The sequence below is a fragment of the Ambystoma mexicanum genome, chromosome 1q (assembly GCF_040938575.1).
Source record: "Ambystoma mexicanum isolate Mex_15411 chromosome 1q, UKY_AmexF1_1, whole genome shotgun sequence".
In the NCBI taxonomy this organism is placed as follows: domain Eukaryota; kingdom Metazoa; phylum Chordata; class Amphibia; order Caudata; family Ambystomatidae; genus Ambystoma; species Ambystoma mexicanum.
The window spans coordinates 567,901,024-567,926,538 of record NC_090922.1 but is presented as its reverse complement, the minus strand read 5'-3'; the positions used below and the strand labels follow the sequence as shown (position 1 = coordinate 567,926,538).

Sequence of the window (25,515 nt, the reverse complement as noted above, 5' to 3'; positions counted from 1 at the left end):
GTTTTGCAGCAGTTGCCTAGCCAGATAGTCAGTGCGCTCCTTCGAGACAATCAGTTCTCTCCTGAGGGCATTAGTCTCTTGGCGAGCGGAGTGCACTTCCGCCCTAAGTTCCCCCAATAATTGGGCCAGTTGGTCGGTTTGAGGTTTCCATAACGCCCTGGTGGGGATTTATAGAGAGGCTTCGCGTTCTGTTACGCTCACCTGGCTCCCACAGGGACGTCGGTCGGATCTAGACAGCTGCGGTCTCCACCAACGTGATGCGTAGTGCAGAGATGACTGACTGGACTGGCTCTCCTAATCTTGTCTGCTTGACCCGTAGAAGTATTCTCCTGCAAGTGGAGAGATGGATTTAGCCACCCGTGGATTCAAGTGATGGCACCCCCCACAGTCCTCCCAACTAATCACGTCCGGTGCCCTCTCAGCAATCTCACCTTATATTCTTGAAAGATGAGCCCTCCATCAAGCATGGATTGCAGGGGCGTGTTGATGCCAGTTACTTCACTGGTTTGAAGGCATGGGAGAGTTCCGGGGAGTATTGACTCGGAGGTTCCTGGCAAGGTCCAGTAAGTATCAAGTTCATAGAGTTCAATATGTCCGATGTTTCACTCTTGTCCCCCCTTCCTTCCTTGTCTTGCAGCTGAGATCGTGAGAAGATGCTCTCGTGGCAGCTGGTGGCGCTCAGGTAAGAGTCTGTATTACCCGAAGCTGTCCGAAGAGTTATAGAATAATGCTTCCGGTGGTAAATCAGGTAAGTCTATGGTGATAAGAGCTATATTTGTTGGTTTTCTCAGCTCACCTTGTTGTTTTCTTTTGTCCCCCAGGTGCCGGAGTTCGGCGGAGAAATGATGGCGGCAGTGCCGAATTGAAAGATGCTGCGAGGACTGGTGAGTATGGCGCGGCGCTGCAGGTGGAGATGTGACGCATACAGAAATTGTTCTTTCCAGGTCCGGAGGCGAGATGGATCCGCCTCCCGGAGCTGATGGGCTTGGTCCTGATGCCCGGGGGTAGGCATCATGACAACAATCCCTTCTAAGAACAAGTTACTTACCAAACTGATAACGTTCTTTCAGTGGGATGTTCCTCCGACGTATTCCACATTGCCCTCCCAGCCTGCCCATCTGGAGAAATTTTCGTCTGTGATTGCAGCTTCCATTTCCACAAGGCTGTAGGTAGTTCTACTGGCAGGAGATTGGTGTCACACGTTCTGGGGGAAAAAACTAAACTGAGGCAACGGGCGCTATGCGTCCTATATATAACATCCGGTGATGTCGACCCTTGACTGAGGCCCTTGAGGGACATCGGCACGACGCCATCGACGCAAGACGCCATCCGCTGAAAAGTTTCCGAAGTGCACAGCTGTGGGACACTGTCATAGATGTGGAATACGTCGGAGGAACATCCCATCGAAAGAACGTTACCAGTTTGGTAAGTAACTTGTTGTTCTCTTCTCCAAGAGAAATTCAAGATTACGCCCTGCCAAATAAAGTCCTCTCTTCAGAAGGGCGACTGGCTCAGCGTTGTGGACCTTCAGGATGCTTATATGCATATCCTGATTTGGAGCCTGCATCGGAAATACCTGCGGTTCTCCCTGGGAGAGGAGCACTACCAGTTTAGAGTGCTCCCCTTTGGTCTCAGATCGGCGCTGCGTGTCTTCACGAAGATGTCGGTCATCACTGCCTTTTTAAGGCTACAGGGTATTCTTGTGTATCCATATTTGGACGACTGGCTTCTGCGCAGTGCTTGTCCGGTGAAAGCCTCGAGTAATCTTCAGTCTCTCCTTCAGCTCGTGGGCTGTCAGTGAACTGGCGGAAATCCTCCATGACAAACTCTCAGGACCTGATATTCCTGGGTTTCCGTTGGAACATAATCGTCTGCAGAGTGTACTTGACGGTGGACAGGATGGCGGATCTGTTAACCACGTGTCAAGTCTTCATTCAGTCGGAAAGCATGTCCGCCTGGTGGTGCCAGAGGCTTCTGGGCCTTATGGCCTTGTGCGTGCTTGCTCTTCCCCTCGCGCGTCTCACAATGCAATTTACACAGTTGGCTCTTCGGTGCTCCTGGATTCAGGCAGTGGACCCGGATACCAAGATGGTTCCGGTTCCACCCTGCATGACAGATCCCCTATGGTGGTCTTCTTCCAGCAATTTGTCGGTGGCTGCTCCCTTTCAGGAGCCCTCCCCTCAGGTGACCATTACGATGGACTCCTCCCTTATCGGGTGAGGCGCTACGATGGATAATCTTCAGGTTTTCGACCTGTGGTCGCTGCAGGACAGACAATTTCACATAAATTATCTGGAGCTTCTGGCGATTTTCCTAGCACTCAAAGCTTTCAAGCCAGGGATTGTGAACAATGTGGTCCGCATCCACACGGACAATGCGGTATCCATGTTTTACGTCAACAAGCAGGGGGGGTACCAGGTCACCTCCCCTTGTAGATCTAGCCATTCAGATTTGGGAATGGGCCATTCAGCACAGTGTTTGGCTGTTGGCGGTACACATTTCAAGGAATCTGAATGTAACGGCAGACTCTCTCAGCCGGCGAGCGGTGGTCCGCTACGAGTGGGAGCTGAACACGGAGATCCTCTATGACCTTTCTTCACCATTAGGGCACTCCAGAAGTGGACCTCTTTGCGACGTCATTGTACAGGAAAATTCCTCTTTATCCTTCTATGAACGGGCTCGTAGCTTCTTCCCTGGGGGATGCTCTCGAGGTTCTGTGGCACAACATGAGGGCCTATGCCTTCCCGCCTCTTCCTCTGATTCACTGGGCGCTATGCAAGCTCAGGAACACGTTGAATTGCACTCTCCTGTTCATAGCCCCGTGATGGCCAGCCAGATTCTGGTTTTCGGAGCTTCAGCATCTGTCAGTCTGCTCACTGATCAGGCTTCCGCTGATTCCCGACCTGCTTCACCAGAGCAATTGGCAGATGTGGCACCCCTCCGCACAATCATTCAGCTTGGCGGCCTGGTGCCTGAGTTCAAATCTTTAGAAAGCTTCAATTTGTCTGCAGATAATATGCGTATTATCCAAGCGACTATAAAACCTTCGACCAGGTCTCAGTATAGGAGCAAATGGCTCTGTTTCTGTCACTGGTGTTTAGCAAAAAAGTTGGACCCTAGAGAAGTTGCTATCGACACAGTGCTATCCTTCATTTCTTATCTGGCAGCTTCAGGCATGCATGTTTTGTGTTGCAGGATTTATTAGTCAGCTATTGCCGCCTACCTGTCCACGGACTCTTGCTCTTTTTCTTTGACAAACCCTGTCATTAAAAGGCACTTTGCAGGTCTGTTGCATCTGTATCCACCTTTGCGGAGCCCGCATTCTAAGTGGGATCTGAATGTGGTTCTTACTGCTTTGTCATAAACCCTTCGAGCCCATGGCTACGGCAGACTTGAAATTCCTTTCATGGAAAATGGCTTTTCTGATTGCTGTGACTTTCGGCAAGGCATTTAAGCGAGCCTCAGGCCTCGTCGGTAGAACATCCATTCCTCACCTTTCACAAGGATAAGGTTGTCCTGCGGACCAATCCCGCTTTCCTTCCAAAGGTGGTATCTGATTTTCATCTGAACCAGTCTATTTCCTTACCAGTTTTCTTCCCCGAACCGGCTTCAGATGCAGAGGGTTCTACATAATTTGGATGTAAGGCAAGCTCTTAAGTTTTAGTTGGACAGAACATCTAATCTTCAGAGCTCTTCCCAGCTCTTGGTGACCTTCAGAGACCCAAAAGGAAAGCCAGCTTCGAAAGCAACTATCTCCCGATGGATTGCTTCCTGTATCTTTGAAGCGTATTCCGTTCAGGGCCTTCAACCTCCAAAGGGAACTCATGCCGCAGCTGACATTGCCTTACAAAAATATGTTCCCTGGGAAACCATTGCCAAGGCAGCCACAGGGGCTTCCCCATCAGCTTTTGTGAAACATTACTGCTTGGACCTGAGCTCCAGGGCTGATGCTCAGTTCGGGCAAGCTGTTCTTAAAAACCTTTCAGTAAAGGAGTTCCACCCGTTATCCTGTAAGGAGTGCTTGGTAATCTCCCAAATGTATGGAGGAAGGGGCACAGGACGTAGGAGTATAATAAAGTTACTCACCGTAGTGACTACCTTGCTCCTAGTCCATAGTCCCCTTTCCTCCATATTCCCGCCGTCCCCTCTAATAAGTATCCTCTGTTATTGCTTAAATGTTCTCAGACCTGGCGATAGAAATAGACTGAAGGGCGATGCGCGGGGCAGAGCTAAGGAGGGCAGGGATACGGCCGTGTGTGGTACCCTGCGTAAAAAGGACACGTTTTCAATTTGATGTTTTTTTTTTTACAAAAAGTGCTCCGGTCCCGTCCCACAGGACGGAATGTCCCAAATGTATGGAGAAAAGGGGACTATGGACTTCGGAGTAAGGTAGTCCCTGCAGTGAGTAACTTTATTATTCCCCATGTTTTGTAGCTCTGGGTAAGGTGGCACACTTGGACCTTGCGACACAATCTGGCTTTGGACACAATGATGCCGTTTGTTTTCGTAGACCAGGGCCCACTTGGCCTTCCATGAAAAAAGTCAGTAGTTTATCCACTGGACCTCTCGACTTTCTCTCACTCCAGCCCAGGTCACCATTTAGCTTGTTACACAGTTAAACAAAAGTTTGTTTCCTTCAGTTTACCACAATTCAGTACAGGTTTCCCTCCGCTGGGCACAAACCTTTCGATCACAATTTGTGGGGTTCCCTTCCCCAAGCTTCAATCACACCTTCATTTGCATCCCTCCGCCAGGCTCAAGCCTCCTTTCTCTTTCCTTCCGCTGTCTAAGACTTTCAAAACTGCTAGGCTTTTGCTCTTAGCTTGGCATGACCACTTCGACCTTCTTTCCTCAAACCTCACTTTTTTTCTCCTCCAGCAAGGCCTCTTGATAAATGTAGGTTCCAGCACAGTACTTATTTCAAAGTTCAAAGATCTCTCACATCCAGGTTTCCCTCTGCCGGGATGAAGCCTAACACCAGTTCAAATCTTGCATCTGTTTGTTTCTCTTCCCGCTGCTTCTACGACATCAGACATTTCAGAGACTTTCGATTGGGCAGTCTTTTTTTCGCCAGACCACTGTATAACTTTGTATCTTTAATTTACAGTTCTTTACAATGCTTTGCTTTCTCTCGCATCATATCGGCACATGCACAACCTTCATTCATCGGATACTGTTGCCGTCATGTTTCATTTAACACAGACTGGACGTTCATTGCTTTCAACAACTCACCGGCTGTGTTAATACATTTTCGACTTTGCAGCTTTGATCCTGAAGTCAAGGCTGATGCCATAACTGCCGCTGCACCTCCCCAACTCTGCCATTCACCCGGGAGAGTAGCTGGTATCTTTAAAACACAAGAGGTCTTGTGGGTGTTGGGGAGAATTCTCTTTCTATGGCTAATCCCTTACCTATAGAGTCCCCCAGCAGCTTTGCTGGATTTGAAGGGTTTGTTTCCCTGCTAAGAGTGAGACTCTTTTTCCCACTCTTAGGCATTTTTGCTATGTGCCTTCTAGGCTATTTTTGTGTTTAATGTCTATGGGATTTTCTCAACCCCATAGGAACCATCTTTATTCACATGTGTTACACAGCACCCTCAGTGCAGTGACACAGGTGTGTTGTAGCGACCCCAAAACATAGACTCCATACCCTGGGACTGACTACTGTCTCCCAGGGCATGTAAAGTCCCAATTGACTTTACTAGTCAATTTTTATGAACTAAACAAGTACAAACCATCTTACTATGGAGGTACTGGAAAGGGTTCATTTTCGAGAGGGTACCGTACAGTCCCTCTCAAAAGTTTCTGGCTGGTGGCAGTGGTTACTACCATAAATATTCAACCGCAAATATGTTCTTATGGGATTTTCCCATTTTTCGCAGCTACCACTTTTTCTGACAGCCTCTAACATACCGCCGGTGTATTTTAATATTAACTTGACTCTGGTAGTTTTTTTTGCCAGAACTTTAATATAACTTCTTTCTCGTCTTTCTCAACTCCTATCCAGGTCGGGGATCCTTTGTTCGTCCTTTTGGCGGGCTTCTGCCGAGAAGCCCTCCTTTCCGCACCACTGAGTCTGGGGTGGGTCCATTGTGTGGGATGGGGAGTAGGACCCCTGGATAGGGTTTCCTCAGCAACCCGTGTCGCACGCTATCCTGATAGGCTGGAGGGTCTCCCGCCAAGATGACCACTCCACTGTGTGAGTGACGGCTAGGCTGTATGAATGGGGATCTTTTTGCATAAAAGCAGGGTCCTGAGTACTGGAAGTGCAAGACGTCGCCACTGGAATTAAGAAGCTGAAGAGGAGAGAAGCCAAAGACCTCTGCAACGACTGAACCACCGGTGAAGCCCTGCTGCAGCGTCTCACCACTTTTCGCCACACGACGAGAGAAGATCTTCATCTGCAAGAGCCTTCTTCCCTTGAGCTGGTGGGGCCAACCAGTTTACCAATCACCTTCCCGGACCTGCCTTGGTCGAATCTCCCGTACCCTGTACTCGGAGGACGGATAGCCAGGCACCAGTCCACCCGGACCGCGATTTAAAGGAGCGTACCTTTATTCGTCCGGCAGTACCGCGGCTGGTTTCATCCCTGGGTAGTGCAGTAACTCGAAACTTCCTCCACAACGAGAGCCTCTTCCTCTGCTGGATCACCCGAACTGCAGGAACTACCAGGGACAACCGCCACCGCAGGATCCACTTCTTCATTTTAAAGGTACATTGTTCCGCCAGGCCGCCCTTTCTTCGCGGTAGCACTAAAGGTGTTTTAAATCCTTTACCTACCTGTTGGGTTGACCGCCCCTCTCTCTTAACATTGTCTTTCAACTTCTGCATCCACCTTTTCAAAATCGTTAACCAAAGACTTGACTGCAGCTACAAGAACATTTTGCTCCTGGGCCCTTGCCCTTTACCACTGACTCTGGCACAGGCCTACTGACTCTGGCTCCATTTGTTAGAACTGCCTTCTTTAGATTGATTCTCAACTAGAACTGTGTTGGTGCACCTACTTCTTATAACTACCCTTTTCTTCCCCTTTCTAAACCTTGTGAAATGCCATTTTGCTCAGTTTTCATTTAAGTATTGCCTATACTTATGCACTGTCTTGCTTAATCTGGTTTACAAACTTATGCGAAGTGTTGCTAGGGTGTGTAAGAAGCTATTTCTTTATAACATGTGCTTTCCCTCCCTTGTGCGAAATTGATAGAGTATCCCTTGTGTGTGGTTTTCACTGTGCCGTTTTGCTCAGTTTTCACTCTGGTTCACTTGGTCTACAATTTAATTAGGGAGTGTGTATATTTTTCCTCTGACTTATTTAACTTGCTTTAAGAACTGTGATAGATGTGTTTATCTAGAAGTGTATAAAATAAATATATATATATATATATATATACTTTTTAATACAAAGGTTTGGTCAGTTTTTCCTTGCGCCATAGTACTGTAGGCCTATTGTGTAAACCCTGAATACTACTCATCTCCATCTTGATATAAGTCTGACTGCTCAGCCACAGCTACCAACTAAATCTTTGTGGTACATACTGATACCAAAGGGGACTTATTGCTCTCACATGTAGTCTTAATCTTCTGTAGTGCTCCTTAAGGGAACTACACAGGATTCTGCCTAACAGTGGGCCTCCCTCGGTCAGGCTCGGACCCTCCCTTTACTTTGCACTTGGGTCTCCCTCAGCTGGGCTCAGGCCCTCTCGCTTTGTACAAAAAGTTGTTTTCCACTAGGCCGCTCAGGTTTCCTGAGACTGGATCTCAACCGGGGCTTCCTTGCGCAACCTTCAAGGCCCTACGGGGGTAACGATCTCTCACCGAGGTGTCCAAGGTTTCTCTGTACCTTGGTTCTGTCCCTCGGCCTTTCGCTCTGGTTCGCCGTGGCCCTGGAAGAACAACTCCTTGTACATCACCTTCCTCAAAAGTTGAACCACAAAAAGTCTCTGGACTTTAAGTCCCATAATGCAATGTTCTTATTTCGCTCCCACTTCACCAGCTCCCCTAAAACAGCATTCTGGCGGTTTTGGGAGCTGCAGGTTTTAAATGGGATGTTTCCTGAGGTCAGGGTCTCACCACCTGCCCTTCAAAGGCCTGGGCTTTAGTATGTGACCGAGTGGGAGGAGCTCTGGCTTGGGCACTGCCAGGTAACCCTAGTTTGGTTCATTGGAGACAGAGCTCCCTCGCCATACTGTAGCCTTCCCTGTACTCACATGCTCAGTATTTTGGCAGTCCTTCCTCCAGGGTTCCTCCAGCTGCAGCTCCTTCCTCCAGCATCCCTAACTCGCTCAAAGTTTGCCTGTGTGCTCCACCTATTATACTGGCTTGGAGAATTAACTGGAGTCAGGTGCGAGTGGTTCTCCAGCTCTGCCTGACTCTGCCTGACCTTGTTAGCGGGACAAAATGGAGACTGCCCATGGGAATCCATGGTGCATTGGTTTCTATGGGTAATCTTCCTAACTCCAGTCTTCCTCTTCCTCATCAGTGGTTTTGGGGAGGAATTACGGGAGTTGTATTATTCCTGAGTGGTGGTAGAAAAAAGGAAAAATATTGTGAGGAGAAGGGGAACAGTTTTGTTGTAAAATATGGGGTGTTGTGTGTGTTCTTCTACGCCTCCCTTTGGTGTTGGTACCTGTTGGAATTTGGGAGGGGCAATGGGACAGGACTTACAATAACCTATAAAGGACGAACAAGTGTCGGGTAGGGGGTGTATCGGAAAGGGGGGGAATACCACGTCTCACCTTGGGACTCCTCCTCCCTCTCTGGTCCACTACCCGGGTCCGGACCCAAAGGCAATAACCCCTCCCTAGCCACCCCCGAAGAGAATACCAAGGGGCTTGATGGGGGGGGAAAGCCCATAGGTTTTTCACAGTAATGTTAAAAACACATCCATGTTTCTCACCAAAATGTATTTCTATGTCATGTCAATCACTCTATAGAACTTCCAGCTTTCTTCCAAAACCCACGAAACCTGCAGAAAGAATCCTCCATACACTAGATGTCAGGAGGTCAGTAATAGTCAATAAGAAAGACCGATCAATTCCTTGTCTCCTTAGCTGCTGGAAGAGAAGCCATTTCCAAATGGATTGTAAATTGCATCCAACTTTGCTATTCTTTGTCCAAAAGGGCTTTACCATTTACACCCAGAGCACACTCCTCGAGGTATTAGTGCTACTCTGGCAATCATTGCAAATGTACCATTAGAGGTTATTTGCAAAGCGTCTACATGGAGTTCAATTCACACACTCGCGCAACATTACTGCGTAGATACTCCTACAAGGAGTGATTCCCTGGTGTGTCAGGTGGTATTAAGACCTCTTTTTGCCTCTATCTTCTAACAACCAGCTTCCTCCTACTGGTACTGCCGGCTAGTCTATGCAAAGCATGTGATTCTAAGCAGATCCACAAGCCACATATTATGCAATACTCTTTCTGACTCGTGAATCTAAGCAGATACAAATGTGCCCACCCTTCCCTCTTGGAGTTGATGGTACATGGGCAACTCGCATTTCTTTACCTTCCTTTACTCGTGCATACACTTCATGCTCCCTCATGTCGGAAACAAAACAATCGGAGGACCTTGACGCGTGAAGGACCTTGGGTACAGTACACATCACACTAGGCTATTACAGACCCGCCATGTTGACACCCCTTTTTGATCTTTGAAAACAAGTCATGAAATACTCTGCACCAACCACTAGATGTAGGCCAATGCAAAGCATGTGAATCTATGCAAATACAAGCATAAGAAAGACTATTACAGCTATGTGATATTTGTCAACTCGTGTGGATGCTAAGCACAGAGCTACATAGTCATCTGCCTGCATGTTATGATCTTAGTTATGTTGGGTCCTCCTCCCCTGTTCCGTACATGGGCACCAGGCAGCTCTTCACATACTCTTTTTTGGTCATTCAAACGTACCTAAAAGGGGTTGGACAATGGCCTTAATTTGACAAGAGGTGCAGCTTGAGTTGACCCCTTGGTTGGAGCTACCAACAGACCATTGTTGGGCATATGGGTGTGTGTTTTACAAGAATAGACGCTTTAAGAAATTGTTGATGTGCTCTTTATTGTTCTAGTCTTTGTACTGGGATACTATTTAAGAACACTTTTTAGAGTTCTTTATTTCTCTTTCGTCCTGGCTCGCCCTGCTTCCCAACTGGTTGGGAATGCCTGCATCTGCAGGTGGGCCAGAAAATCTGTCTGCAACCGATAGTTCTCACTTTAAGAACTTTTGAAAGGGGTAGGCACTACATCACGCGTGCGTCCCCCCACGCGCTGGACCCACACCTTACCCCTATGTCACCTGCGTTCCACACCCAGTTCCTGTTTTTCAGCCTACTAGGCGGGTCGGAATTTTGCTGCACTGCGACTCACTCCTTTTCAGGGCATTACTTTTGTTGTCCATCCCTTTTTTCTAGCGATTGGTGCTTCACTTTTATTGTTTCAATTCATGGTGCCTCCCTCTACGCATGCCGTATGCCACAGGATTCAAGCTGCGCATCCTTTACCGGAAGCATTTTTCTGCGGCCAACCCCCATCATGCCTGTGTCCGCTGTTTGGGTATACACCACCCGGTGACTACCTGTGTCTTTTGCTGTGGGATTCACCCAAGGTCTCTGCACACTCGTCTTCTCTCCATGTCACATCTGGGACCGGTACCAAAGACAACCGAAGACTTTGTCCGGAACAGGAGGGAGGTCGACATCCGTAAGAGAGAAGACTGTACCTTCAGGTGAGGTGTGAGTTTCGGCACCTGCCTTCGGTACCCAAGGGAAGACTGCTTCCTCAGGACCAGTACTGGCCAGGGGGTAAGCCCCCAGGCATTTTCACCTGAAAGTACCTCCTCGTGGGAAAGTGTTAGTACCTCCTGGTGTGAAAGGTTCTGACAAGATCCACCCAGTATCGGAAGAGTTATTTACACAAGACAAAATAACCGGACCGAGGGGAAAAAAGTCTTGCTATTCCGAGCAAGCCTCGAGCTAGGTTTCATGCAAAGAGGCCCTTGCCTCCGGGGTTGACTCTGTCCATTCCGATTTACCTGTACCGGATAAAGCCAAGTTGGCTTGTGCAGGTAAAGCTTCTGGTACTTCAGTACTGAAAGACAAAGTTCTTTCCTCTACTACCGCAGTTGAGCCCTCAAGCTCCTCGGTACTGAGAAAGTCACAGAAGTCCTCTCACAAGAGGCATAAACACTCTTTCAAAATCCAGTCCGGTGACTTCTCCAAAAAAGCACAAGCGGAAGAAATCTCCCATGGCATCTGTCTCGGACCCGGTACCAGAGGGCCAGAAAGATATTTCTACTCTAATTTCTGACTCAGACTTTGAAGCTGCCACATTTTTCACAGTTCTACCGGAACAATTATTCAGCACTACTGTGAGTTCACTCTCCTCACATTTTGCCACAATTTTCTCCTCAGTCTGTGTACAACTTGGGTCAACCTACTTGGGTACCAGCACAATCTGGACCACAGTTGGTTTTAACCAATATCCAGGTGCCTAGGCCCATGGTTTTCAACATCTATAATCCAAACCAGCCGCTAACACGGCTGACTCCTCTACTTCCCCTTTCAGACTTGGGGCATCAACCTAGCCCTTCTACAATGGATAACCACATGACCAATGCAGTGCTGGAAACCATGCTTTTTGAGCCTTTCCTAGACGTTCCGGCTCAACGCATTAAAGGCAAAATGTCACCTACTTCACTGCAGGGATCAGTGACTAATGATCCTACTCCTGAGCCAATCACGGTATCATTAGACGAGTACTCTGTTCCTCCGCCCAAGAAACAAACAATTGGCCAAAACTTTCACTCAGATTCGGATGATGACACCACTCCACCAGCTAAAATGTTTCATGACGTGGCAAAAGCCATGCAGGCACTAGAAATCCTCACTACGGATAAGCCTGAAACGGCGGGTGTTTTTGGGAAACTGCCATCTCAGCAGTCAAAAGTAGCAGTTCCCATGGAATTGTCTTTCTAGAGCAAGATCTAGCCCATTGGTGTAAGCTTCATTCCGATCCACATATTTCCAAAGCTCGAGACAACAAATACAAGGTGCTTAAAGAGGAACCCTTCATACTTAATGGGCAATCTTCCTGCACAATCGGCAGTAGTTTCTGCTGCTCTAGGCACAAAGGGTAAAGGCCTGGCTCATCTCCAGCTTCAGTTCTGGACAAAAATGCCAAAGAATGGGAAACTCAAGGTAAGAAATCTTACCCTAACTCTACCTTACAACTCAGGCAGGCAAACACTGCTACAGTTTTGGCGGAACTTAATATGCTTAATTGTGAAAATATTGAGTGCTTTACCAACATGTTCCTTCAGCAGGCCTCAGATGAGCTTTTCTTCTGGATTTCAGAGGGTAGAGAGGTGGCTATCCAGCAGCTTCAAGTGGTTGAAGTCCTCAATGATACAACTGCGAGAGCGGTCACTAGTGCAGTCTGAATGCATAGACATGCATATTTGTCAGCCTCTTCCCATCAAGATATCTAGGAGAAGGTGCTCTACCTTCCATTTGCTGGCAAGACACTGTTCGATCCATTCACGGATGAGGTCCTCCAAAAATGTAAGGCCAGTGTTAAGGCTGCTAAAACACTTTGCTCAATTTTGGTGAAACGGCCAGATCACCAAAACTTTAAATCATTCAAACTACGTCCTCAAGGAAATAGTGGTTTCGCCACTCCTGCAAATTCTTACTACTCTTCTAATAAGAGAAGTTTATAGACCCAAATGTAAGTCGGGAACTTCACCTTCCTCAAATTCTGCTCAAGAACAAAGGAAGTCTATTTGACTTCCTTCCGGGCATGTACATAACTTCCGCTCCTACTGTCATCAAGGAGCATACATCCCCCGTAGCAGGAAAGCTGTCCAACATCCTTCCCCTTTGGAATACCATTATTCCAGAAGAATGGGTCCTGAATATTATTCAAAATGGTTACCGCCTTGCCCTTGCGGCTATTCCACCATTCTCTGCTCCGGAGCTCCAAAAATCATCCCCGGAGCTCCTGGAAGAGATCCAAAACTCTTAGGAGCAATAGAGTTGGTTGCTCAAGAGGAATTCGGTCAGGGATTTTATTCCTGTTACTTTCTGATCACAAAGAAATCCGGCAGGATACGTCCAATTCTGGACCTTTCAGACCTCAACCAATTTCTGTCATTCAAAACCTTCCACATTGTGACCATTCCTCGGATCCTAGCATCTCTTCAACCAAACGATTGGATGGCATCTATAGATCTCCAGAATGCTTATTTTCACCCCCCCCCCCCGCACTACAAAGATCACCGGCAGTTCCTGAGGTTCACCATTGAAAGGTCTCATTACCAGTTCACGTGTCTACCCTTCGGGCTAAATTCGGCTCCCAGGGTTTTCACAAAAGTGCTGCGGGTCAGTGGCAGCCTACCTTCGGTTAAGGACAGTACATCTATATCCTTACCTAGACGACTGGCTTCTCAAAGCTCAGTTGCCGAAGGAATTGCTTCAAAAGATGCAACTAACATGCCACACTCCTTTCAACCTGGAGTTTTCCATAAATGTGGCAAAATCCAAGCTCATTCCTTCGCAAAGGATCCAATTCCTAGGAGCAGTCATAGATGCTACTCTACACCGAGCCTTTCCACCCCTCGACAGGGTGGAAGCTATTCAGCAAACCATCGTAAAGTTCAATACCCACCAGATTCTGACAGCTTTGTGTTTTCAAAGGCTCTTGTATGAATCTAGTTCCCTTTGCAAGGGAGAACGGTCCAGTGGCATCTAGCTTGCAGCTGGAACCAGTTGTTGCATTCACTGGAAATGAACATTTAAATTCCAAAACAAGTTCAGGACTTCTCTGGTGGAACTCTCCAGAGAACCTGTTAATAGGGTCGCCCTTTCAGCCTCCTGTGCATCAAATAGTTATAACAACGGACTTGTCAGAGTATGGTTGGGGAGCCCATTGTCTAAGCCTAACAGCTGACGGCCTTTGGTCCTCCCAAGAAAAGGGCCACATAAATGTCCTGGAACTAAGAGCCATATTTCTTGCTTTAAAGTCATTTCTTCCCTCACTTCAAGATGAGGTGGTAATGATTCTAACGGGCAATACAACTGCAATGTTTTAGATCACCAAGCAGGGGTGCACTTGTTCTCTTCGCCTGTCTCTCCTAGCAGAGAAGATTTGGTATTGGCCCTTTCAAAATCACATTTTCCTGTTGGCGTCCCATCTGGAGGGAAAGAACATCCTAGCAGACTAAGTAGGTTATAATCGGCTCCGCATGAGTGCGTGTTAAAACCATCAGTAGCAAAGATCTTTAAGGAGTGGGGCCATCCATCAGTAAACCTCTTTGCCAAACACCACAACTCTGTCCTCAGTTTGCATCAAGGCAAGGTCATGGTCTTGACTCACTGGTGGATGCTCTACATCTGGATTTGTCAAACCTAACACTTTGTGTATTAATGGGAGAAGTGGGAACGCATAAAGTATTGCTCCAATTCAGAATGAGACAGAATCTGACAATGATTCTAATAGCCCCGTTCTGTCCTCACCGGCTTTGGTTTCCAGACCTCCTGCAATTAGCGGGGACTTCCAAACTAGATCTCCCATCATCAAAAGATCCCTTGACTCAACAGAAGGGGAGGTCCTTCATCCTCCCCACAATTGCTGAACTTGAAGGCCTGTTTACTGATAAACTAGCCTTCTCCCACTTACATTTGTCAGAGCAAAATATAAACATGCCAGCTTCTAGGAAAGCAATTCTGTCACTGGGCCTTGGCCAAAACCGTAACCCTCTAGAGGCTTCTATTGATAATGTCATGTCCTTCGTCTTATCTAGTTTCCACTGGTCTCAAAGTAGACACTTGCAAACATTACTTATCGGCTATTGGTGCATACCTGAATAGAGAACATAAGTCTTTCTCTCTTTCCAACAAAGCCATTCGAAGGCACTTCGAGGGCCTTTACGCTTACATCCCCCTATTCGTGAACCACCACCTCAGTGGGTTCTCAACGTGGCCTTGTCAGCCCTAATGCGAAGACCATTTGAGCCTATGGCCTCAAGTGAATTAGAATTTCTAACTTGGAAAACGGCATTCTTAGTAGCAATTACTTGGGCTAGAAGGATTGGAGAGCTCCAAGCGTTCTCCTCAAAGGAACCTTATTTAGTGTTCCATAAGTAAAAAGTAGTCCTCCGTACTGTCCCCTGCCTTTTACCGAAGGTGTTTTCCGAATTTCATTTAAACCAGGAAATGTCTTTCTTCCTAGACCGCAGGATTCTGCTGCTGAAGAGACATTGCATAACCTACATGTTGTAAGAACTTTAAATGTTATCTAGAAAGGACCAAACCGTTTAGAAAAGCAGGCCAGCTCATCATTTACGGCGGTCCTTCTCCTGGCAATACAGCAGATAAGGCTTCCATCTCTAGATGGGTTTTCTCCTGTATCTCCAAGGCTTATGTTATTAATTGGCTTGCGGCTCTGCAGAGACTTGGGGCTCATTCCACTAGCGCCAAGGCAGCATCTGTAGCCTTCAACAGGCATGTTTCCATTGTAGACATATGTAAAGCACTACCTGTGCTACCCTCCTTGCTTTTTGCAAGCATTATGCCATGGAAACATCTTCTAGAAATGATGCAAAATTCTGCCAAGAGGTGCTCCGCAACTTCTTTGCCTGAATTCTGTATATGCTGTCTCCTCCACCCTTACTTATTCTAAGGCTTTTTATTCTGGTCCCAACCAGTTGGGAAGGAGGGTGAGCCAGGATGAAAGAGAAATAACAAATTACCTTCATGGTGATACAGCTTCTTAGTCCAGGCTCTCCCTCCTTCACAACACCCACTCAGCCATCCCCTACAGTAAGCATATACTTACATTTCTACCGCTATTGGCGGAAGCACAGGAACTGGGTGTGGAATGTTGGTGACATAGGGGTAAGGTGTGGGCTCCGCGCACGGAGGGACGCTCGTGTGACATATGCCTTACCCCTTCAAAAGTTCTTAAAGTGACAGCTATCTTTTGCAACCTGAATCACCATGAAGGTCATTTTTCATAGTTACAGGACTACCTCTAAGGAGTACTCTTGCAACTAACCAATGCATTTCAATATATCCTAGATGGGCCATGTTATCCAAGCCCATACAATTGTCCTGTTTTGATTTAGATACTTTATGGTTTTATTTTCATTTTATCAGGTTTGAGAGTTTCTTGCGGTTAACCTTCTCCCCCTCTACTTTTCAGGTCTGCTGTAATGGCACCAGGGTGTTTGTGCAAAAAGAAATAGTTGACAAATTCACAGAGGAAGTGGTAAAGCGAACAAAGAAGATCAAAATTGGTGACCCTCTTTTGGAGGATACCAGGATGGGACCCCTTATCAACCAGCCCCACCTAGAGAAAGTACTTGGATATATCAAGAAGGGCAAAGAGGAGGTACAAGTCTCCACTATTTCTGGTGACTCATAATATCACCCCGCCCCTCTTCTAACTCTGCCCACACACAAGCCAAAAATAGATTCCTACCCTCCTTTATATGTTTTGCCAACATAAATCTGAAACTGAACACGAGGTGTGTGGAGGGTGATGAGGGAGACCAAAAATAGATGTGCACAGAGTGATCTTTTAGAGTGATTTTTATTTTGCTTCACATCTTTAAGTTTAGAGACACATGGTCCCATGCACCCACCACTACGGCACCCCTCTGCATTCATAAACACAGGTAGTTTGCTGGCTGATTGCGTCTTGTAATATATATTTGTGGGTTCTTTCTAGGGTGTAAAGGTGCTGTGTGGAGGCGAGCCCTACCTGCCTGATGACCCTAAACTCAAGGGTGGCTATTACATGACACCTTGTGTTCTGGGTAAGTACTCTTTTGTTTTTGGTCATTTCAGTTTAGTGGACTCCCACTGATACCATGATATTATTATCCTTGGTCTTAAGGAGGCAGAGAAAATAGATCTGCTCTGACCTAGTAATGTGCTTCACTACATTATTCATTGCATTTGGTACTTAATATTTCTTAAAACATGCTTTTAGGAAATTGCCGCGATGACATGACCTGTGTGAAGGAAGAGATTTTTGGTCCGGTCATGTCAATTCTGACGTTTGATACAGAGGAAGAGGCCATGGAAAGAGCCAACAACACCATATTTGGCCTGGCTGGGGGAGTATTCACCAGGTATGAGGGGATGCCATCATAATATATGAAATAGGCCTGGAGGTTCAGAGCTAGGAATGTGCCATACCCTGTAATTTGGTTATTTATTGTGCATGTACCTAGCTTTGGGAAGCAACGGAGCGCTTGACAAATCATAGGGTAAAATACACTGTGAAGGATGGAGATCTACAAGAGAGCGGGAGCTAACATTGGGTGGTTGGCTGTTTGGCAGCAAGGGATCTACAAGCAACCAGGGGAGAAAACTGGGGGAGTATATCACCCACTCAGGGCGGGTGAGGAATGGAGGGTGGTGTGGACTTAAGTATTGGGGAGGATCCATTCCTTGAAGGATGGCATTGAGTTTGTTCCTGAAATGTTGAAGTGTTGGGGCAAGTCTGGTGTAGACGAGGAGGAGGTTCTGAGTCTTGGGACATAGAAGGCCTGTCTTCTGGTTCTTTCCCTCCTGCACTGGCTGAGTTAAAGTTTGAACATATCCATCTTTTGGATTGCAGGACTCCAGAGATAGTGTCTATGTGAGGTAGCTTGAGGGACTTCAGCGTAACAGCCTTGTAGATGATAAAGCAGGATATGTATATGGTGCTTGCATCAGGAGCCAGTGCAGTTCGATGAAGTTCTGGGTACAGTGGGGACGAATTTGACAAGTTAATTGAGTTGTGCTGAAGCATGCAGGACATATTGGAGTTACCAGGATAGTCGCTGGAAGGCCAACTATGGCACCTGCAGATGGTAAAAGACAAGCTGTAGGGCTAGATTGTGCATATTTGTTAAATATGACTAAAGCAAGAAAGTGATCAGTTACTAGATCTGGAAAATGCTTGTTTAAAGTTGCTTATATTACTTGGCCATCCATAGTATTTGCTGTGGAAGCTGCTAAAAGCAAATCCAAGGCACACAAGGATGTTACCAAGGTGAACATGCTGTGGTCGGGAGGTGGGGGGGGGGTTAGGTGTTAGACATCGAGGCACTCTAGGGTCCAAAACAAAAGAACTCCAAAGCATCCAGATCAGCTGGCAATCCCATCTCTGAACAGGCCCCACAGGCAGACTCAGAAGCCACAACATGGTGTCTCAGAGTGTGGGGGTTGAGGGGGGGGGGGTTGGGGGGGGAATTGCCACAGCAAGGCCAAAACGAAGTTCCTAGTGCCAGGGCCACATCTGATATTTACAAAAACGTTGGACCACCTCCTATACAAGGGAATGCAGTTTAGGTACTGAAGTGTCAGTAACACATTAAACTTCAGCTAGCTGCAATTAAGATGGCCACCAAAAACCATAAGAGGATTGCAGACAAACAAGGCATCAAAGTCCATGCTAGAGAAACATTCAGCCAAACATGGCGCTGATCCGCTGATGCTATAGAAAGCGTCCCCCTCCTGCCACATAACTCTCAGAAAACAATATAACCTAAACAAACCAGATTTGGGTTGTTTTACCGAGGCAAAAACAATCATGGCGGAATTGACTGTAGTCAATTTCGCTGCGTTTTACCCCAGTAAAAAATAAAAAAAACCTGTCCCCCCATGCCCCAAACTGCCAGTAGCCCCACAACATCACACTCCCCCCACCCCACCCCCACGTACTCTTTCTCAGTCCCCTGCCGCCGCCTCTCCTTTTCTTTTTGGGGGTCCCCTGCTTCCTATGTCGAGGAAGCGGGGGGCACCCCTGCAACCCATGATGCCAAAAATACGGAACATGGGTAGCGGCGGACACCACTGAAACGCCCGCTCCGCATGTTCGGTATTTTCAGCAGCGATTGAATGGTACTGGCCGAAATCGGTCAAATTTACCTATTGGTCAACTCTTAGTAACGGCACATAAAAATCAGGCACATCGATCTACAACATTCGCCTTCAAAACAATGTTCAGAGTCCCCCAAAAAATTATTTCTGGACAATTTTAAGTCCATGCTAAAATGAGCACCAGCTGGAGTAAAAGACCTAGATGATTACACATAGCAAAATATACTTTCCAGTAAACTCATAGGACAGTGTCCAGAAACTTTATATACAGAGGAAGCTGACGATTTGAAGAACAGAATTACTTTGTGATATTGAGCAGTGAGGCATTTATAACCGGTCAGATACAATACAGGGATGTCCCTTTGGCAGGACGACTCATTTCACCAAACCATCACTAATGTTAACCTCATCCTTATGGAAAGAAAGGAAAAACAGTACACTCATGAGGACAGAGGTAGTCCCCAGCAAATACATCACTGGTGGCTGTGACTACATTTTAGCTCACAGCAGATGAGGCACAATATGTACGACATTCCATCAGGACAAGAGGAAGAATCACCTAATACCCAGAACCATTCGTCTCAGATTCTCCCACAGAAGATCAGTGTACAGATCAGGCACTCCTATGGAGGATAGCTACTTGTTTTAATATAAACATCCAGCAGGACCCTGAAAACAATATATATTTTTAGAACACGTTAGAGGAGCTGCAACCTCACACAGTGCATTCTCCTTATGCAGTTGGTACAGCACTAGTTAATTACTTCCATGGAGGTGCCAGTCACGTGCAAGCTGGTAAACGTGGGTAGATGATAAAATACAAACCATCACCTAAAGATACACTTCTAGTTGAGGACCAACGTATTTCTGAATCACTGGTCATAACAGCTCTTAAATGCTGCGGGGCACCTATTTCTACCATATTCTACCTGAGCAGAAGAGTAAAATAATTTTTCATATGGCTAAAAGGGTGACGACGTCAGCTGCTTACAATGGTTGCATCTCTAATGCCACTGCACCTATGGCCAGGTTTGACTTCGGACAGTGGCTATTTAAACCACACCCTATCGACAGAACACGCTTTGCGTTATTCTGCACTCCTGCAGCGTAACGCTCACCGTGCCTGCTTAGCTCCAGTACCTGAACACCAGCAGCTACGCCCGTTCTGGAACTTCCATCCATCGGAACCTGAGAACAGAAGAAGAGAAGAAAGAAACAGGAATTAATACTGAGTTTTCGACCTTACCTGAAGGGTTCCATCCGAGCGGCCGCTCCTTCAGCTGCTCTTCAGTTCGCCGCACCTGCAGAAAAGAAAGCATCTACAAGAACAGCTGATACTCACCCAGAGACCGCTTCCCTTGGGATTCCTCTGCAGCGGTTCCTCTGATCGCCGCTCCGGAGCTACGCTGCACCTGTTTGCAGGAAAGAAAAGAGCACAGCAGGTTAGTCGCGCACGGGAAGAAACCCTTATAGAGAACTTCAGCGCCACACACGAACGCTATACTCACCTGCATAGAATCTGCTCAGCATTGAAGGACAAGTCAAATCTTCATTAAAAAAAACTGCTCAAGACCACGCCTGAAAGAAAGGTGAATACAAGGTTAAAACTTGGGTAATAAAGACATTTAAGCAACTATTCCAAGCATCTATCGGTATAGAGACTTACCTGCTGAGTCAAGCAATTCAAGACTCCGCTACACCCCCACAGGATCAGTGAAGTAACTTGATCTAGGGAGAGACTGTCATATTGCGTCCCTGCAAGAGATTGCAAGACAGAGAGTCCACCTCTAAACCAACCAAGGTGAGGCTGAAGCAGAGAGGGGGCATTAGGAGGTTACGGGAGGTGGGAACTCAACCCCGCTCCTCACGGTGCTAACATCCTATTTCGACCTTGTAGGCAAAAGCATTATGGGAAGTGACCGGGAAGGAGAAGTCGCGTGCAAGTCTCTCCATCCAGCCGTGTAACGCCAGGGCAGACATCATTACTGCATCTTCGAGCGACGCCCCGAGGAGACCAGGTGAGCGTGACACGCCTCTATCAGGGGGTTGCAAACCCCTTACCAGAGCCTTCAAATAGTCCTGGAATCCGAGGGACAATCCCAACAGTTCCAGTGAATGCAAACCTATCAAGGCCACTGCAGACAAACTCATGGGGGCATCTGTAAACCCTGGGGAACTTCCAATGGATGTGAATGCACGCACAAAACATATTTCACACCCGGTTCACTCCAGTGTTAACCCAGTTTTGAGTGGGTGGGGGCGGGGTGCAGAGAGGAAGACTATCTTATTCCCCTAGAAGAGTGGGTCTAAGGCACTGTCAAAATAAGATGGTGCAGAATTTCAAATTGTGCCACAGAACATCCCATCCAGAAAGTTGAAAACATCACCAGAGCTCAGTCTGCTGTAGAAATCCGAACTGGCAGTGCTATTTCAAAGGGGAGGGAATTCAATAAACCTGTACCTCCCACAAATGGAATGAGGATCTACTCGGTCTACGTCTTCCCCCTCCAGGAAAGACCCCAGAATACGTTGTCCTCAAATTTCAAATGACAATACAAGAGTTCATTTCTTTGGACTTGAAAGATGCATATTTTAATATTTACATTTTCAACAAACACTGCAACTTCTCTACGGTTTATGGTCTGGTACAAACATGGACAATTCAAGGTGCTTTTTTTGTTTTATAACTTCTCCAGCATTGGATCTTTCATGGATTCACATGCTGTGAATATTTCCCCGTCAGGCTGGGAAACCTCTAACTTGGTGTATTCCTACGGAAAACTGACACTTTAGTGTCTTATCAATGTCCTTTTTGGGTGCTTTAGGCCCACCAATAGGACGCCTGGTATAAATAGCCCCGCCCCTGCGGCTTCCCTTCAGATTTCTACCGTCTGCAAACTGTTGGGATCACCTTGTTTCATTGTGTTTTTGCACGTTCGTGTTGTTCCTGGGCTAGGATGTCGTCTGTAGCACAGAAGTTTCTTTTTCGGCCGTGTGCTACCTGCAGCATGAAGGTGTACGAAGGGGATGGCCATATGGACTGTCTTTACTATCATCACACGGCGGATGCCTGCGAGATATGTCTGGGATTTTCGCAGAAGACCTTGAAGGACCGTAATCGATGGCTCATATGTTGGCTTAATGAGGGCACGTACCCGGCTTCTGAGGTGGGTTTGGCCCGGCACAGCCACTCTTCCGATAGGGTGGAGAAATCCGCAGAGCATCGCCGAGCTGCGTCGGCAGAACCCCCTGCTTAGAAGCATCGGGCTGCAGTGCCTGCATCGTTGGTGAGTGGCAGCAAGTCTTCGCCGAGGCCGCATTAGTCGAAGGGTGCGAGTGGCTCTTCGTTGTCCAAGCATGGTCGGCCGGACAAGTTCAAGGGGTCTGGTGGTAGGCCCAAGAAGTCTACGGTGTCGGAGAAAGACCTGGCGAAGCTGAGGGGGGTCTTCGTCGAAGCACTCGTCATCCAGGGACCATTACAAGTTTTAGTCCAGCCGGGAGTCTTCAAAGCATTGTTTCATTTCTTCAAAGAAATCCGGGTCTCCAGTAAAATCGAGGCCAGGGGACGTGGTTCCACAGTCGACTGTAGGATAGTGGTCCGCTGCTGTTGTGGTCACAGATGGAACGTTTGTTGATGACGGGTGGGGTGTGGCAATCCGCCGACTTTGAGTCCGTCGTTCCTGAGAACATATTGCAGCAAGATCCTGCTCCGTTTTCTGGTTCTTCAGGAATGGAGGAGGAACAGGAGCCGTTGTTTGACCCGTCAGCCTTGGGTCTGCAGAGTGTGAGGCCTTCGTTGAGTGCGGTAGGGACTAGGCCGCACCGTTTTCCTTTGGTTAACCCACAGTCTGTCTACGCTTCAATCTTTGTTGGGGCAGCTAGATACGAGGTTGCCACCTCCTCCAAGTGCGGCGGTGCCAGTGGTGGAGGGGTTACCTGGTGAGACGCCTAGGAAATCTCCTCCAGCACGGTTGCCCTTGCCGTTGCTGGTGGGGTAAGGTCGTCCATGATCTCATCCTGAAGAAGGCAAGCTACCTGATTCGTACCCTGAGTGTTTCACGCGGGACACCCTGTCTCCTCATCGCCAACGAGGGTTGACACATGGGACACGGACATGGAGGTGGAGCAGCCCCGTAGTCCGGCTCAGCCATCTCCTCCGGATGATATTGGGGCGTTCCACGCCATGATGTCGACTGGATGTCTGGAGTTTGGGCTGGCGCCTGAAGAGGAACGTAAAGACTGCTTCCTCTTCAACCATCTAGGCAAGCGGAGGAAGGCGTTCTTCTCTTTGCCAATACTCCACCACGTGTGGCAGGAGGGCCTGCACACGATGTACCACCCGTTTTCAGAGCTGGCTGTGAAAGGTGGCCTTGAAAAGAAGTTCAAGGCTCCGGAGTCTACGCCTAGATGCCTGGTGTTGCAGTCCGCGCCCGAGTCCGTGGTGGGGGCGGCCAGCCGTAAGGCCAGGAGCCAACATAAATGTGTGACGCCTCTGGACATTGAGGCCAGGAAGCAGGATGCTTTCGTGAAATGTGGCATCGGCTGGCCCGGATTCTGGAACCTCTGCCGGAGCAACACCGAAAGGAAGCAATGCTGTTGGTTCGAGAAGGAGAGGAGGCCTCCAACCACAGCATCAATATTGCTGTGGACCTGGCGGAGTCTGGTTTTAAAGAGATTTAATAATGGAGTGGTGCTCCAGCGCCGGGACTGGTTGAAGTGCACAGACTTTCGCCCGGAGGTCCAATATACCACGACATGCCCTGTGAAGGCGAACACTTGTTTGGTGAAATAAATTGATGAGTCCCTGAAGTGAATGAAGGAGGATACGGAAACTGCAAAATCCTTGGGTTCCTTACAAAGTGGTCGCTCATTTCACTCCTTTTGAGCTTTCCGTGGTGCCTCGGGGAATGCTGGTTTGCTACCTCCAGAGATCGGGGGTACAGGCGCTCCAGCTACTCTTCTCAAGGGTATCGGTGTTCTGTCCAGTCGGCGCAGCGAAAGAAGGGCTTGCAGTCCACGGCGTCCAAGGGGCAACAAACTAAAACTCAACAATGACTGCCATATGGACAATCTGTTGGGGGGGCAGGGTCGCCATCCACGTCGACGAGTGGCAGAAGATAACATCAGATCGCAGGGAGCTGGACAGAGTGCGTCTTGGCCACTCGTTGGAGTTCTAGTGTCCTCCGGTTCCTATTCCGCCGGTGCATGGGCTGCAGCCGCATCTCCAGATCCTGCAGCAGGAGGTGGTGCTCATGCTAGAAAAACAGGCGATAGAACCAGTTCTGGTTGCGGAGCGTGGCCAAGGGGTGTACTCCTGGTACTTTGTCGTGAAAAAGCCCAACGGCAAGTGGAGGCCTATTCTAGATCTTCAGGCATTTAACAAGAATCTGCAACGCCTGAAGTTCAAGATGCTCACCCTTCAAGATGTCATCTGGTCGGTGCAGCCGGGCAAGTTCCTGGCGTCGTCGGATCTGCAGGACGTCTATTTTCACATCCCTATGCGGCGGAAGCACCACAGGTTCCTGCGGTTTATGGTCGGAGAGGAACACTATCAGTTTCGGGTCCTCCCGTTTGACCTGAAGTCGTCCCCCAGGATGTTCGCAAAGTGTCTGGCTCCGGTGGCAGCCTTCCTCCGGAGGGAAGGTAATCATGTGTACCCCTACCTGGACGATTGGTTGGTGAGGGGTTTGTCGCACGAAAGGGCACGAGAGCCTCTCATGGTGACCATGCAGCTTTTGCATTAGGCTGGGATTTGCCATAAACCTCGATCGTATTTAACGCCGTCTAGAGTTGGTGTTTCTCGGGGCACAGTTTCTTGCCCGGCAAAATCTGGTGAGGCCATCCAGCGAGCGTGTGGAAAAGTTGCGGGCAAAGGCCAGCGAGTGGAAAAATTACAAGGTAATATCGGTCCGAGGTTACATGTTGGGGGGGGGGGGGTGTATGGCATCGTGTATCCCACTTTTTCCCAATTGCCGCCTGTTCATGAGGCCGGTGCAGGAGTTCTTTGCAGACAGATGGTCCCAGAGTCAGGGATTATGGTCAGACAAGTTGGTGGACGCCTTTCACTGGTGGTCGGACACGGTCAATCTTGTGCGGGGCATGCCCTTGTTGGAGGCGGAGTTCCAGTTTACGACCGTAGCGGACGCTCCCAGGTAGGATGGGGGGCACACCTCGACAGGTCACAGGTGTAGGGCCTATGGTCTCGGGTGGAAACTTTGTTACATATCAATGTGCTCAAGTTGAGGGTGGTGCACTGGGCTCTGAAGTCGTTTCTTCTGTGGATCGGTGGTGAGGATGTTAACCGACAATACCACCACCATTTTCTATTTAATGAAACGGGGGGCACATATTCCAGAGTCCTGTCGAAGGAGGCGCAGGACGTTTGTCATTGGGCTCTAGCTCAAGGGATCAGCATGGTCGCTTTCCATCTGCCCGGAGTTTTGAATGTTCAAGCGGACACGCTCAGCAGGGATGCCAGTCAGCTGTACGAATAGAGGCTGAAGGAGCAGCAGGAGGCATGGATCTTCCGACGATGGGGGCATCCTCTGTTGGATCTTTTTGCTACGAGGGAAAACAACCGGTGTCTGGAGTTCGCCAGCAAAGGTGCTCATCCCGAGTCATTGGGGGATGCGTTTACGTTCCC

The 25,515-nt window shown here is 48.1% G+C and overlaps 1 protein-coding gene across 3 annotated transcripts in view; it reads left to right on the top strand.

Moving 5' to 3' along the window:
• ALDH9A1 (aldehyde dehydrogenase 9 family member A1) overlaps positions 1-25,515 on the top strand; it is a 919,974-nt gene that overhangs the window by 767,682 nt on the left and 126,777 nt on the right. For all 3 annotated transcript variants that reach the window (XM_069641045.1, XM_069641043.1, XM_069641044.1), the window contains exons 8-10: positions 16,201-16,389; positions 16,729-16,816; positions 16,993-17,134. In XM_069641045.1, coding sequence (XP_069497146.1) covers positions 16,201-16,389; positions 16,729-16,816; positions 16,993-17,134 — 419 coding nt within the window. The remainder of the gene's footprint in view (positions 1-16,200; positions 16,390-16,728; positions 16,817-16,992; positions 17,135-25,515) is intronic.